The sequence below is a fragment of the Phyllobates terribilis genome, unplaced genomic scaffold (genome assembly GCF_046119375.1).
Source record: "Phyllobates terribilis strain yellow unplaced genomic scaffold, ASM4611937v1 Scaffold_4__5_contigs__length_816908805, whole genome shotgun sequence".
NCBI lineage: Eukaryota > Metazoa > Chordata > Amphibia > Anura > Dendrobatidae > Phyllobates > Phyllobates terribilis.
The window spans coordinates 570,555,388-570,572,376 of NW_027362764.1; the positions used below are offsets into that span (position 1 = coordinate 570,555,388).

General features: G+C 39.8%; 1 protein-coding gene across 1 annotated transcript in view; it reads left to right on the forward strand.

The window, feature by feature from the left end:
* ZBTB14 (zinc finger and BTB domain containing 14) overlaps positions 1-13,200 on the forward strand; it is a 29,588-nt gene extending 16,388 nt beyond the window's left edge. The window contains exon 3 of the mRNA XM_073679067.1: positions 578-13,200. Within this exon, the coding sequence (XP_073535168.1) occupies positions 578-1,930 (1,353 nt within the window). The 3' untranslated portion in view covers positions 1,931-13,200. The remainder of the gene's footprint in view (positions 1-577) is intronic.
* Positions 13,201-16,989: the final 3,789 nt, after the last annotated feature.

Below are 16,989 nucleotides of genomic sequence, written 5' to 3' on the forward strand. Positions count from 1 at the left end.
ACACCTGTTTTGGTTCTCCCTATTAAAAACAAATGTGCTCTCTACCAAGCATGCATGTGTATGGGGTAGTCAGGAATGAGTATCTGGTGGCTGAATGCTTAGTTATTGTCAGTATTTGTTCATCTGGGCATGTTGATTAAATATGATCATGCACCATAGATAGTTGTCGGCACAGTTGGCTGATGGCTATGAAACTGAACCCACACACATGCATGCTCTGCAGAGCGTTCATGTGTTTCAGTGGGGTGAAAAAAAAATCTGCTGCCAGACAGACGTCTTTGAAAAAAAAAAAAAGGATTGGACATATTTGAATTCAACATGGTTGATCTTTCTTTCCCACAATGTTGTGAAAGAGTCGGAAACCCTCATGCACATTAGGTGACGGATTCTGCCGACATTCAACTAGTTTTCATTGCCAGCCTTATTTGTAAACTAGTTTTAAGCTTTTAATCAGAATAAGAGCAGTTATAAACTGATGTAATATTAAATTATCAGAACTTGTTCCATAATTTGGTTACATATAAAAAACAGTATATATGCTAACTATTTGTGATATTTTTTTCCCTCTCCATTTTAGGATTTTTTTATAAGCATGTCCGAAACACTGAAATATAATGATGATGATCATAAGAGTCTATTTTTAAAGACCCTCAATGAGCAACGACTGGAAGGTGAATTTTGTGATATCGCCATTGTTGTAGAAGATGTGAAGTTCCGGGCACATAGGTGTGTACTTGCAGCTTGCAGTACATACTTTAAGAAACTTTTCAAGAAACTAGAAGTTGATAGTTCATCTGTCATAGAAATAGATTTTCTACGATCTGATATATTTGAGGAAGTTCTCAACTATATGTATACATCAAAAATTGCTGTCAAGAAAGAGGATGTGAATTTGATGATGTCTTCTGGTCAGATACTTGGCATAAGGTTTTTAGATAAGCTGTGCTCTCAGAAGCGTGAGGTTTCTGCACCTGATGAAAATACTTCATCTCCAAAAAATAAATTTGCTTATGAGACAAGTCTGAAAATAACTCGTCAAGAGGCAAATGACCATCAAGATGATGAAGTTGAAGAGATTGGAGATCATGATGATAGTCCTTCAGATGACACTGTGGAAGGGGCTCCTCGGGTCCATGAGGAGGAAAAATTGCCTACTTCTACACTGCGAGTCCAGGAAGCTATCTTGAAAGAGTTAGGAAGTGAAGAAGTGCGTAAAGTTAATTGCTATGGTCAGGAAGTTGAAGCGATGGAGACTACTGAACCTAAAGAGCTGGCACCACAAACCCCTCAAGCTCTGACGTTTAATGAGAGCATTAATGAAGTAAAAGATGAGCAAGCGCCAGCATGGACGACTGCAACTGGAGATATGAAATTTGAATATTTGCTTTATGGTCACAGAGAACAATTTGCATGTCAAGCATGTGGTAAAACATTTACTGATGAAGCCCGTTTACGAAAACATGAGAAATTGCATACAGCTGATAGGCCGTTTGTGTGTGAAATGTGTGCCAAAGCGTTTACTACACAGGCTCACCTAAAAGAACACCTGAAAATCCACACTGGGTACAAGCCCTACAGTTGTGAAGTATGTGCCAAATCCTTTATCCGAGCACCGGATCTTAAAAAACATGAACGGGTACATAGTAATGAGAGGCCGTTTGCATGCCACCACTGCGATAAAGCTTTTAAACACAAATCTCATCTTAAAGATCATGAAAGAAGACACCGTGGAGAAAAACCATTTATTTGTGCTTCATGCACAAAAGCATTCGCTAAAGCATCAGACCTGAAGCGACATGAAAATAACATGCACAGTGAACAACGCAAGCAAGTGACAACCAGTGCCATACAGAGTGAGACTGAGCAATTACAAGCAGCAGCAATGGCTGCCGAAGCTGAGCAGCAGCTCGAATCCATTGCTTGCAGTTAAAATCAAATTATTTAGGAGCCTGTTTTGCTATGTTTACATTACACTGCTTGGGTACAGATGAGTCTGTATCATGTTTTTAGTAAAATTATTGCATATGACAGCTGAGGGCAGGAAGTCTTTCAGTTTTTTTATAGTTAACTTATATAAAAAGTAATAGGATGTATAGACCAAACGTACTTTAGTTTCACCCTTTTAAAACACCACTCCAGCATTTTGTATTTCAGAACTGGAGTAGTGCTACTAATTTAAGTTCCCCTGATCCTAGTCTTATACTAACCACTTAGTTCAGCTCTTCCCGGTGTCACTCTGGTCCCTTGCCGCCATCTTGTGACCATAACTTCTGACTGACCGTACTTCAGAGGTAACTGTCACAAACTCTCAATGTATGTCTATGAACATGAACACTGCGGCTGCTAAGTATAAGACTAGGTGTAGGAAACTTAGAGATTAGTATCACCACTCCAATAAAAAACAAACAAACGCTGGACTGGTTCTTTAAAGGGACTCTTGTCAGCACAGAATGACTGTTCAAACACAAGTCCCGCCGCTCGATGCTTCACGGTGGGGCCAATCATTTATATACACCTTCCCACCTGCTTGTTTTCCTTCAATCTCCATAATCTTTGATTGACAGCTCTGATTTTATTGGGCCAGAGAAGGACGATAATAGATGGAAAACAAGCAGATGGGTAGGTGTGTTTAAATATTTGGCCATGATGTGAAGCACAGAGCACCTGTACTAGAGTTAAACAGTCCCTTTAAGAATTTCTTCCCAAAATATATATGTATCAAACAGAATACATTCTCTTGTCCTTCTAAATAATCTGACATTTTTTTCTTAAAACAAACAGTGTAATGTATATATAGTTTGTTTGTTTGTTTTATGTTCTAACCATTTAATGATGAATTTAAATACTAGTACTGATATGGTGGGGCTTACTGTGTAAACATGAACCACAGTATTAGAATACTTACTAATATTGCAACTTAGTTTTGTAAATTTATAGACTGATACTCAATATAAGTGAAATATGTTTAAACTATAAGAAAAATATAGGACATCATTGCAATCAGGCATGTAAAAGTGAGATCATTGCAGTTGTATGTGCTTTGTGATTTAATCTGTTGAAAGTTTAACTTTGAAAGTTATCACTTATTCACACGATAGATGATAGCTTGCTGACCGGTGGGAGACCAAATTCTGGATCCTCGTGCAGATCCCGAGAACAGGTTCCGAAATGTCTCTTTTGAAATGCTGCAGTGTCTGTACTTGAACACATCTGCTTCATTCATTGTCGCTGAGTACAGCGTGTAAAGTACCGGTCACCAGTCTGGTGCTGCCTTTTTTTGTTTAAAGTGAATCTGTAAGTAGGGTCAACCCTTCTAAGCCGTCAATAAGGGCATGTAGGTCATAGAAGGTTGAATAATATGATTCCTTGATATCTGCGATCTGATGTTTTATTCCAGAAAATCCCCTGTTTTTCTTATATGTAAATGAGCTGTATAAGTACTGTGGGCCGGACACTGATGTGCATGAGAATCTGCCCTCAGAGCTCATTTTAAATAAAAGCCGTCATTACCAGTGTGAGACAGATTTCCTGAAAGAAAAGAGTTGGCCGTCTGACTCATGCATTTTCTAAATATAACCGAAAAAAAGGTCCCAAGTGTGTATTGTCCCCCTAAAGCATCTGACTTTTTAGCAAACGTAGGATCTGAACTTCTGAGTTGTGGTATCCCTGCATGCAGACCAGGATCCCACAATACTCCACATTTTTTTCTGAGAAAGAGCTTTCTCTATTTCTCTATGCAATAACCCAGTACTTAATTAAGGTGTTATCAAGCTATAACTTCATTAAAGTTGTTAACAGTTGGGTAACAGCTTTGTGGAGCACGTGGTAGTGCAGGGTTAGTGCTAAGAGCAAGACCTTTCTCTTACATTGAAGAAGGATGTGAGATCCCGCAGCCCGGAAATTTTGTACCCGACATGCTAGAAAGTCGGATTCTTTACAGGGACACTATAAAGGGAATTGTTTTGTTAATGGGTGTTAATTAGAAAACTCATTATTCTGGGGCTGCCCACTCTTTTCTTATAGAAAAAGAGCAGCACCAGAATAGTAATAGGTACTTTTCAATTTACTCTGACAATCGTAAACACTATGAATGGAGTGATGGGGCCTAATTCTTGAGATTGGTTGAAGTCCACGAATCCTTTTTACCACCATGAGTCAGCAAATTATCACCTGTTTACTTGGGAATAACTATTTAAAGGGAATCTATCAATTAATTAAACCTTCGCCCTCCCTACTCTCTAAACCGTTTATATGTGCATGTAGCCCAGTGAAAGATCAACCCATTGGTACATTTTATATTGTCATTCCACCTGAATCTTGATTAATCCCCTGTTTTGAATTATGCAAATGATTGTCAAGCGCATTGGACGAGAGACTGCACTTATTGAAACTCTACCTCCTTGGTTATTAACTTTCTTGGCACCTCCCGCTGTCTGTTGATATAGCTGAGTTTGCCCCTGATGTCAGGTGTTGACCAGGGAATCGCGCGCCTTCACAGATCATCGGTGTCCTTGCTTCTGCACCTATCTGAGTGCATAGGCTCCATCGTTATGCATCGTATGCTCAGTAGGAGACTGACTGCGCAGAAACAAGGACACTGCTGTTTAGGGGGAGTCAAACTTGTGGACAGATTCCATTTAAATTGTAACTTTTCAAGATACATAGGTAAGCTGAGTGTTACAATACCAATATAAAGTCGGAAGCATTGGATGATTGCTCTGAAAGTTCATTATACGATTTGTTTACAGGACACTTGTAACATCAAAACCATAATGGATGTAGCATGCTTATAATAACTGCAGTGTAGTAGCATGTTGAATATTGTCTGTATTGCTTAATTTAAAGGTTTTTTTTTCCCAAAGCAAACCTGTCATGATTATTAATTGGATGTACCATAATTACTGGAGGCTAATGGCAGGGTCCTTGTTCTGTCTAGAGACTGGGTTTCAGGATCACTGTCCCTGGAAAGGTAATTTTCCATTTAAGCCTGTGAGACATAGAGAAACAGTCGATTGCACTGACTTGGCACTTTCTGTATCTGCTAAATCCTTTTTAATAGAAAGTGATTGCACATGGCAGCCCTGTATTCAGGATCAATGGGGCATTGACCTCTTTTAAAATGTCATAAATATTTGTTATAGAAAAAATCTTAAAGCGGATCTGTCATCAGATTTGGCAATACATACAGCATACATTATTAATAGATTGTTAGTACGGTCGAGGCTGGTGTAAATATTAAAATTATTACAGATCTGTTTATTAATGTATGCAGTTTGTATTGGCAAATTTGGCAAAATATCTGCTTTAATGAATTCTATAAAGACTGCATTAATTCATGCTATCGGTTACTACTCTTAATAGGTTCTCCCTAATGTACAATAAAAAGCTTAAACCAGTGACAAAATATAATTTACACCTGGTTTAAGCATACCGTTTTGGATTCCTATCAGACCACACTAGAACCTAAACTGATGTGTAAAAGGTCTTGTACTAGGGTAATTGAGTAGTGAGTAAGCAGTGTATGTAATATTAGGCAAACTCAATTTAGGGAATAACATTTCAAAGTGCAAATCTTTTTGTGAGCAGGCCATCCCTGATCTGTGAAATTGGAAAAGCTCTCCGGTATCAAGTACAATCTAGAAGTGAAGAGTCAGGGATCCTGCTGATCTCTGAAGCTCTAGACGCCATTGAAAATGCAAATATATTATTAATTCATAGACCTTGATATTTCTATGGCTAAGTTCCCATGATGCATATTTGGTAATTTTTTGTTCTGCTGCATATTTTTGTACTTATAAAGCATTGCAACCTACAATTCCAGCAAAGTGGAAGAGGTTTGTGCACTTTTTAGCATATGTGCACATGTTAAATATTTGCAGCAGAAATTTCTGCACCATTTCTGCATCTCTTGGCAGGAAAAAACGCTGCGTATTTTGAATTTTTTTTAACTCTGTAAAAATTCACCTGTAATGCATTTTTTTTAAAATCCACAGCATATCCATTTCCTTTTCCGTTAATATTTGCATTGTTTTTGGATTACCCCCATATACTTGAATGAGATACAGAAAATCCTCCATAAAAAGCTTCTGTGTATTTATTGGGTTTGTGCAGCAGAAATGCAGTTGGAATGCATGTAATCCACACATGACTTTAGCAATAAAGTTTTACTAAAGCTCCGCAAACAGGAAGTTTCCAAAACAAATTAGTTTTCGTTAAAACTTGACATACCAAAAAGGAACAACATTCACATTAGAATAAAAGCAATAAATAGTATGTAAAAAGAAGGAATTTAAACTTTCAATGAAAAACACGAGTAGCAAAATTTAGCTGATTTGTGCAGGTTTTTTTTTCCTCCCTCAGGTGTCATCCTAGTTGCATTCATTTTTTCTTATTTTCTTTTTTTTACTGAAGCAGATTGTCTGGATCTTTTTATCCATTGAGCAATGGATTAGTTCAGAACAGATAAAAATCGGACTAAATTTTTTTGGACTTCAATGTTACAGCCATGTTTCACCCACTTTGGGCCACGTTAACACGTTCAGTATTTGTAAGCCAAAACCAGGAGTGGAACAGTCAGAGGAAAAGTATTGTAGAAGCACGTCACCACTTCTGTATTTATCACCCACTCCTGGTTTTGGTTTACAAATACCAATGTGAAATACTGAACTAGGCCTTACACTGATCCCCATATATCTTAATTACCTGAACTGATCCGCATAATAGGATCAAAATATAGCATAGTGTGAGTCGCACGTATCTCAGTTTTGGATCTGTGATTTTGACTTTTTGAATACATACATTCTACTCTATGGGTCCGAGTTCTGTCTAATGAAGAAAATAGGACAGTACTAAGATGTAACACGCCGATGTGTAAATGCAGCGTTACACATCCTAAGCTAATTCTTTTGAAGCATACAATAGCTTTAAAGCCTGTTTAAAATTACACAAATAAACCACTTTAACCCTCCGTCACATACAATATCGGTTCTAACGAGTTCACATACAATGTGACTGTCAGGCGCAGGCTAGAAAAATACCTATAATATCTAATGTTTGCAATTTCAGTGCTCTAAAAGTGATCAGTGACCTTCATAGGGATGTAATAAAAGAGACTACACATAATCAGGTGCAAAAAAAAACAAACATTTACTTAACATAAAACTAATAACTCTGAAATACAAACATTTCAAAACTCCCGCCAAATAGTCCCCAGTTCGACTCTGTCAAAAAACTCTACAAAGAAAATTTATGGAAACAAACTTAATTTTAAGGTACCTTAAGTACTATTAAACACATATTCAATCAGAATTAGATCCTGAAGTTTCCCCAGAAAAATTACACTTGCAGAGCAAAGAGCAAGAATTACGCATCATTTTTGCATGTGTCAGGCAGATTGCATTATGACATTTGTGACATTCATAATTAGAAAGCCTTCTGATTCCGCTTTCCGTGGTGCATCTCCTTCTTTTGGGAGGTGGTGCAGGTGGTGAATTTTCACTATCATCTTCTGGGCGGAATCTTTTGAGCTGAACTTGAAGGCGAGAGGGGATACCGATTGTTTTCATACTTCTCCTGCGTAGCTCTCCAAGCACTAGTTCATGGGCCAATTTTTTCAGATAGAATCGTTTACGGAGTGGTTCAAGCTTGTTTTCAAGGTAAATGACTTGTGAATTTATACCACCCAAATTCAGCATGGCAAAAAATATGACCATTGGGCAGCGTTTGGTGTTTCTGCTGACGTTGAAAGTTGAGCACATCTGATCAGCTGTATCAACAACCCCTTTGGTTGCATTATAAAATGTAATTATCTCCGGGTTTTTTTGTGCCTCAGTCCCAGGATCGATGGCATCATCATCATCATGAAGTGTTGATAGAAGAAGTACAATTTTTTTTGCTTGTGGTACATAGGAAACCAAAACCTTTCCATTATGGAATGCAAACATACTGCTGTACTGTTGTCTCCCTTTCACACTTACAAACTGTGTAGGTAATTCTTTTTTATTTTTTCTTACAGTTCCGACATATGAAAGCTTCTGCATTTTCAGATAATCAGATCACAATTTGAAAACCAATTGTCAGCTGTTATATTGCGACCCGATCCAAATAAGGGCTCAGCCAGTCTTTTTACAACATCACTGGGTTTGTTGCTGACACAGTAAGGACCTTCTGGTTGTTTTCCTGCATAAACTTCCAGGTTGTAAGTGTAGGTCTTACTGGCATCAACAAGGGCATACATTTTTATTCCATATTTGTTAGGCTTTGATGGAATATATTTACGAAAGGCACATTTACCACGAAAACCAGGGAGCATTTCGTCAATAGTGAGATTCTCCCCAGGGCAATAGCTTTTTTTACAGTTTTCAACAAATTTTTGGAATATATCACGAAATTGGAGCAAGTCGGTCATGTGTTTTACGTTCGGTTCGGGTAATTCTGTCGTCAAACCGAAGGCGACGAATTAGAAGCTTGAATCTGTTTATGGACATAACAAGGCCAAATTTTTCAACTCCATCCCCATCTTTACTCCAAAGTTCCTCCAAACTTTGTCTATTTGCCCTATAAGCTCCTGCAAGGTATAATAATCCAAAAAAAGCACGCAGTTCTATTTCATCTGTGGCCTTGATGGTTCTGTTGCAGATGAACTTGTCCTTTATAATGTCTATATATTGGTTGGTATATGTGACAATAGAGTCCAGAATGTCATCTGTGAATAAACTATTCCAGCATTCAACTGCAGTTTTTGCATTACTTGCAGTTCCTATAACTGCAGGAAGGTGAGTAATAATGTTTTGAGGTTCCCTACGTTTTTTCTGGAGTGGCTTCTTGTTCCATTGTTTTTTTTTTTATCTTTTCCCATATAATAAGATTCTACATCTTCATCCTCATCACTGTCACCATCTTGCTCTGTTTCAGAATCCACTTTACATACTTCCACCTCATCATGAGAATCAATCTCACTTTCCTCTCCTAAATCCTCATTCAGTGTGGGGTCTGCATCATCTAACAGCATGTTTGTTACTTCCTCAACATCAAGGTTTTTTGATAAATTGTACATTTTCCTCTCCATTTCAGCAGATAATCTGAAGCAAGAGAAGGAATATGTGTTAGGGAACTACTGTATATGCCTGAGCAGCACACTTTCTTTTTTAATCTGCCTTATTTCTATGAAATATCCTCACACTTTGTGCTATGCATTCATAAAACAAGCTAAATAAACAATTGTGATGAATAAAAACATAAAATACCAACCTTATTGAGTGTGACGTGTTCACATACAATGAGCCTGAGAGATTAGCGCAGTTATATCTGTCCTCCTGAAGCTCTGCAATCCAACTGTGGTATGAGGTTTCACAGAGCTGCTAGAGACAGGAGACTACCTGGAGGGAGGGGATTTCCTCACAATCTGGTGAGGAAGGAGAAATGAAAGTAAAAGAGATGTGCCTGTCAGGCCTATTGTATGTGACGGAGGGTTAAAGTGATGAAACGCTGCATATTTTCAAAGCAGTCATTGTAAAAGAGAGCCGTGTGCTAGGCTTTGTAAATGTACGTTTTACTCCATTCACTTTTATACATGATCAACGATAAACAAATTGTAACCATAATTTACCTATTTAAGCCTGCTTTTAGTTTTAAGTAATTTAATCAAACATTGTATTACCAAATATCTGCTTGCACCGAGCAGAGATCATTCTGTCCCTTTTCTATGTTGGGTATGTTGTATATTTAAACCTGATTTTCATCCATGTTCTGACTGAGATGTTCAGTGCTTAGTAGATCAAGCACATGTGGTTCCAAAAACTTTCATGTTGAACCTTGCATATTTTAGCTAGCTCATATCATTATTTAAAAAAAATGGTAGATATTTTATGCAAATCTAAATTATAGGCAACTGTTAAAAGTTTACATAATTACAAATATTTACTTTTTTATGTAGCTTGGAGATTTTAATGTATGCCTTTGAGAGAGAGTCCTTTATATTTTGCATATAAAAATGTCTGAGATATCAATCAGACTGGTTCATCTGATGGGCATAGTCCTTTTCAGACAATTGTTCAAGCTAGCATTTATTATGATTTCGTTTAAGCTGCAGATGTCTGGTCTAACAAAATACAGATCAAAACACTGGTGCAGTTATAAAGTAATATTTTACATGTAGTAATTAAAATCTTCAAAGGTTGAAATCTTCACAAACTGAACAAAATAAAATGGTTATATACAGTTTTACTGCTATCATGTTGGTTTTTAATTCAGATGAATCTCATAATTGGGTATTTTGTTATGTCTTCCAAAAACAGTTACCATTTGAAAGTTTTTGGGCTCTCGGGCTAGTTTTATTAAATAGCTGGATAGGAAGTGTTTCTGCGCTCTCCAGAATGACACAAATATTGATAAATACAGTTGGGGGAAATAAGTATTCGATACACTGCTGATTTTTGTAAGTTTTTCACCTACAAAGAATGGAGAGGTCTCTAATTTTTATCATAGGTACACTTCAACTGTGAGAGACAATCTAAAAATAATAATTTTTACATAATTAATTTGCATTTTATTGCATGAAATAAGTATTTGATACAATAGAAAAACAGAACTTAATATTTAGTACAGAAACCTTTGTTTGCAATTACAGAGGTCAGACGTTTCCTGTATTCTTGACCACGTTTGCACACATTGCAGCAGGGATTTTAGCCCACTCCTCCATACAGATCTTCAGATCTTTCCGGTTTTGGGGCTGTCGCTGGGCAACATAAAGTTTCAGCTCCCTGCCAAAGATTTTCTATTGGGTTCAGGTCTAGAGGCTGTCTAGGCCACTCCAGGACCTTGAAATGCTTCTTACAGAGCCACTCCTTAGTTGCCCCGGTTGTGTGTTTTGGGTCATTGTCATGCTGGAAAACCCAGCCATGACCCATCTTCAATGCTCTTACTGAGGAAAGGAGGTTATTGGCCAAAATCTTGCGATACATGACCCCATTCATCCTCCCTTCAATACTGTGCAGTAATCCTGTCCCCTTTGCAGAAAAGCACCCCCAAAGTATGATGTTTCCGCCATCATGCTTCACGGTTGGGACAGTGTTCTTGGGGTTGTACTCGTCCTTCCTCCAAACACTGCGAGTGAAACTTCAGATGGGCCTGGACATGTGCTGGCGTGAGCAGGGGAACCTTGCGTGCCCTGCAGGATTTTATTAAATCCATGACTAAGTAGTGTGTTACTAATGGTAATGTTTGACACTGTGGTCCCAGCTCATTGACCAGGTCCTCCTGTGTAGCCCTGGGCTGATTCCTGACCTTTCTCGGAATCATCCTTAACCCACTAGGCAAGATCATGCATGGAGCCCCACACCGAGGAAGATTGATAGTCATCTTGTGTGTCTTCCATTTTCTAACAATTTTGCTAACAGTTGTTGCCTTCTCACCAAGCTGCTTGCCTGTCACCCATCCCAGCCTTGTGCATGTCTACAACTTTGTTCCTGGTGTCCTTACACAGCTCTTTGGTTTTGGCCATGGTGGAGAGGTTGAAGTATGAATGATGGAGTGTGTGGACAGGTGTGTCTTATGCAGGAAACAAGTTCAAACTGGTTCAATTAATACAGGTAATGAGTTCAGCGTAGGAGGGATTCTTAAAAAAAAACTAACAGGTCTGTGAGAGCCAGAATTCTTGCTGGTTGGTAGGTGATCAAATACTTATTTCATGCAATAACATTCAATTTATTTAAAAATCATACAATGTGATTTTCTGGATTTTATTTTTTGATTTCCTCTTACAGTTGAAGTGTACCTACGATAAAAATTACAGACCTCTCCATTCTTTGTAGGTGGGAAAAATTGCAAAATTGGCAGTGAATCAAATACTTATTTTCCCCGCTGTAAAATTCTAGCTTTATTGTCAACACGTTTCAGAGTCCACTGACTCCTTCAGTACAACCATACATCATGTATGGTTGTCCTGAAGGAGTCGATGGACTCTGAAACATGTTGACAATAAACCTACAGTTCTATTAATCAATATTTGTGTTGTATTCCAGAGAGCGCAGAAACACTTCATATCCTGCTATTTAATTCTACTGTTCATGGAAGCTGCTGCATCTCGTTTTCAAGCTCTATAAGTGTTGTCTCACACAACCACACAAAGTGAGCGGTTCTACTTTTTAAATATCAACCCTTTAACGTGGATAAGACCCTATTGCGCTCTTGCATTTCTTTGCCTATCAAGAATTGTTAGTGACGAATGAAGGTTTTCTGAATTGATGTTTTTTTTGTGTTTTGATTGCGGACACACCTGAACCTCTCATTAGAACCGAAGTTAGAGCACTACGGTATAGGCAGTTCTAATGAACTGCGGGAGGTCTGGGTATTGCATGCATAATAGAGGCACAAAAAAAAAATCACCCAAGTCACACAAGTCTTTCTAATTCGTGTGCATCTGTTTTTCTCAGCCGTGTGTGTCACTTTCACAATGGGCAGCACATGGACCCATAGAGTTTAATGCACCTATTCTCACATCAGTTCCATACATGTACTGTTTTCATTCACGTTTAAGGATCACAATCAATTTTTTAAGTCTATGGAGACAAGTTCTGTCTGCTTTTCATCCATTTTTTCACAGATTTGTTGCTAAGCAATAAAGAAAACTTCAGATAGTTTACCTCCTTTTGGGTTTTAAAAACGGATGGGGAAAAAAAACAAGTGAAACAGATTTCACTCGAGCTCAATTATTAATTTTTTTGAGGATGAAGAAACAGACAGATGTGTGAATGTACTTTTAGGTGAAGAATACTGTTTAAGCTGCCAATACAGACCATTTAGTTAATGTAAATAGATTTGGTTCTATTTTGTGTGGGTTTTTTGTTTGTTTTTTTTTATAGAACTGGATTAAGGAAAATTGATTATTTGTACCGTAAAAAAAACTCATTTTGTGCATAAACATTCATCTTGGTATATACGAGCTCGAATTAGACATGCTTTTGCAGAATTGTATAACATATATCTTGTGGTTTCATTTTGATATAGATGCTTTAAATTCCTTGTATATTTTCAAATAAAACTGCAAATGATTTGTGATGTGTCTGCTTATTTAGTTATTTGTGTGTTAGGCATAATCTGTAGAAAGTTATTGGTATAAAACTATTGTCTAATTATTTTTCTTAAGAGGATTATTTAAAGTAGCACTCCAGTAATTTGTTTTTTATGTATTATTGTGAAAAGAAAACTGTTTGGCATTATAATAACTGCACTGCAAATGTTAGAACAAAATTAAATTAACATCTCATTTTTTTTTAAAAAAACCATGGTCTATGCCACAATTTATCAACTAAAAAATGCATTGTGATACTAAGTTAATATAATGTATTTTTCCGATTATAGGACCAAGTGCAGATATAACATTGGTGCTATCTGTGCAGTATGATGAGCTACTGGATTGCAAAGGGCCAATACTGTTTTTACACTGAGGTCCTTAGCTTTCCCTTTTGTATAAGACCTACCATTCCTTAAGATTCACACTAGCTTTAGACAGCAGGAAAGAGAAAAAAATACTTTATTATTTATTATTATAGCGCCATTTATTCCATAGCCCTTTACATAGGAAAAGTGGTATACATAATAAAAAACAAATACAACAATACAAGTCACAGGAGGAGAGAGGACCCTGCCCGTGAGGACTCAAGTCTACAAGGGATGGGTGAGGATGCAGTAGGCAAGGGTAGAATATATTAAAAGTGCTCTATTAAAGGGGTACTCTGGAGAGATAAAAAAAATATTGTACTGGCAATGCCTTCATAAACAAATTTTTCCAGGAATAGTGCTATTTGTAACACTTACAGTACCTGCAATTCAATGTGGAGCTGCTCCCCTTTCGGAATGTTACAGTAGTAGCCAGCCCCCTGATAATGTCTCCTTCACTGCAATGTGAGATGAGGGAGCATGGCCTGCTCCCGGCTAGTAGCCCTGCAATGAAGGCAGACATTATGAGGGGACTGGCTGCTGATAGAAGTCAGGTGCAGGCCATGCCCCGTCCTCTTGGACTGCAAACAAGGAAACATCAGGGGCAGGGCCGGCGTCAGCACCCGGCGCACCCGGGCAAATGCCGGGGCCCTGAGCAGGCAGAGGGGCCCACTGGCGGTCGCGCACCCCGCTGGGCTAGGGCCCCGGCAGCTGGATACTTACCTCTCCCCGTGCCTCCGCAGATCAGCTGTCTTCCTGCGCTGCGCTCCCTGTGACGTCTCAGGTCAGAGGGCGCGGTGACGTCTTTACACCGCGCCCTCCCCTGAGCCGTCACAGGGAGTGCTGAGCTGGAAGACGCTGACAACGCTGGAGTTCGGACCCGAGCAGCAGGCAGCAGGTAGCAGGTGAGGAGAAGGGAGGTGAGTATTTGTTTTTTTTTTTTTTTTTTTTTTTTTTTTTTTATAATGTATGGAGGCATGGGGCAGTATAAAGAGAAGGGGGGGGAGGGGGTGGCATCCTCCATGGAGCATTATAAAGAGAGGGGGGGCATCCTGCATGGGGCATTATAAAGAGAGGGGGGGACATCCTCCATGGAGCATTATAAAGAGGGGGTGGCATCCTCCATGGGGCATTATAAAGAGAGGGGGGGGCATCCTGCATGAGGCATTATAAAGAGGGGGGGTGACATCCTGCATGGGGCATTATAAAGAGGGGGGGGGACAGCCTGTATGGGGCATTATAAGGTGGGGAACAGCCTGCATAGTGCATTATAAGGGGGGGGGGCAGCCTGTATGGGGCATTATGTGGGGGGTAACAGCCTGCATGGAGCATTATAAGGGGGGGACAGCCTGTATGGGGCATTATGTGGGGGGTAACAGCCTGCATGCAGCATTATATGGGGGCCAGTATCCTGTATGGAGCGTTAAAAGTGGACCGGTATCCTGTATGGAGCGTTATAAGGGGACCGGTATCCTGTATGGAGCGTTATATGGGGGCCAGTATCCTGTATGAAGTTTTATAAGGGGACCAGTGTCCTGTATGGAGCGTTATATGGGAACCGGTATCCTGTATGGAGTGTTATATGGGGGCCAGTATCCTGTATGGAGTTTTATAAGGGGACCAGTATCCTGTATGGAGCGTTATATGGGGGCCAGTATCCTGTATGGAGCTTTATAAGGGGACCAGTATCCTGTATGGAGCGTTATATGGGGGCCAGTATTCTGTACGGAGCCTTATATGGGGGCCAGTATTCCGTATGGAGTCTTATATGGGGGCCAGTATTCCGTATGGAGCCTTATATGGGAGCCAGTATTCCGCATGGAGCCTTATATGGGGGCCAGTATTCTGCATGGAGCCTTATATGGGGGCCAGTATTCCGCATGGAGCCTTATATGGGGGCCAGTATTCCGCATGGAGCCTTATATGGGGGTCAGTATTCCGCATGGAGCCTTATATGGGGGCCAGTATTCCGTATGGGGCCTTATATGGGAGCCAGTATTCCGTATGGGGCCTTATATGGGAGCCAGTATTCCGTATGGGGCCTTATATGGGGGCCAGTATTCTGTATGGAGCGTTATATGGGGGACAGTATTCTGTGTGGAGCGATTCACCGGTTTCTGAGCTATTGTGGAATTTACAATAGATATCACTCATGTAATGTAAGAAGTGAAATCTTTGCATTGTACTATATATATATATATATATATATATATATATATATATATATATATATATATATATATATATATAATTTCTCCGCCGTATCTCTGCATCATGAATCATGGTATGTGTTAAAGGGGCCACTGAGACTCTTTCGCCCGGGGCCCAGAAAAACCTGGAGCCGGCCCTGATCAGGGGGCTGGCTGCTACTAGAAGCTGGGACCAGGTCACGCCCCTTGAATTGTTAACTAACATCCCAGAAGGGAGGAGCAGCAGCTCGAGTGTCACACTGAATTTCTGGTACTTGTTTCAGTACTAGCCTTTGTCAGCAAATGTGGCGTCAGACCAGCAGGAGGTACCTTTTAAAAACCCTCTAGCCAAAGGGAGCAAAGTCATCCTGGACATGTGTTGTGCATAATGTGAGGAAAATGCTGATGGACCCCGTCACACACGTCATCCAAAGTCTACTTTTTGTCTACTTATATTACTTTGTTTTAATTCATTCATTCATTCTATATATAACATCCTCTGTGGAGTTTTTTTGATGACCTTTCTCTATCTTTCTTAGCCCACGAGGCAAGATCTTCCATGGAGCCCCAAACCTAGAAAGATTTACAATTATCTTGTTTCTTCCATTTTCTAATAATGGCACCAACAGTTGTTGCCTTCTCAACAAGCTGCTTGCCTATTGTCCTGTAGCCCATACCAGCTTTGTGCAGGTCTACAATTTTTTCCCTGGTGTCCTTAGACAGCTCTTTGCCCTTGGCCATGGTGGAGCGGTTGGAATGTGAGTGATTGTGTGTGGACAGGTGTCTTATATGCAGGTAACGAGTTCAAACAGGTACAATTAATACAGGTAATGAGTGCGGAGTAGGCGGGCTTCTTAACCGGTTCCCGACCGCCCACTGTAGATAAACGTCGGCGCTTGCTGGGCTCTGTGCAGCGCCGACGTTTAAAAACGGTGGGTGGTCTCGCAGCGCTCAGGACCCCCAGGGTCCTGCAAGCGCTACGATTCCGGTGCAGAGCGTTAGCTCTGACAGGGAACATCATCGGGACCTGATTGGATCAGGTCCCAGTGATGTTAACTCTTTGCTATGTTCTATATGCCGCGATCTATAGTGATTGCGGCATATAGAAGATAGAAGGAGGAGAGGGGGTCGTCTTACCTCTCCGACGACCCCTGATACCTTCCAGGACCTGGGGTTGCTATGGCAGCTGGAGGTCACATGACCACCTCCAGATCTGCCATGTATGGTGTCCTGCCTGGCTCAGCCTGCAGCTGAAGCCAGGCAGGAGACTATGACTGTGAAGCAGTCAGCGAAGATCTCATGTAATGTAATACATGTCTATTACATTACATGAGATCAGTGATCAGAAAAATAAAAAATTAAT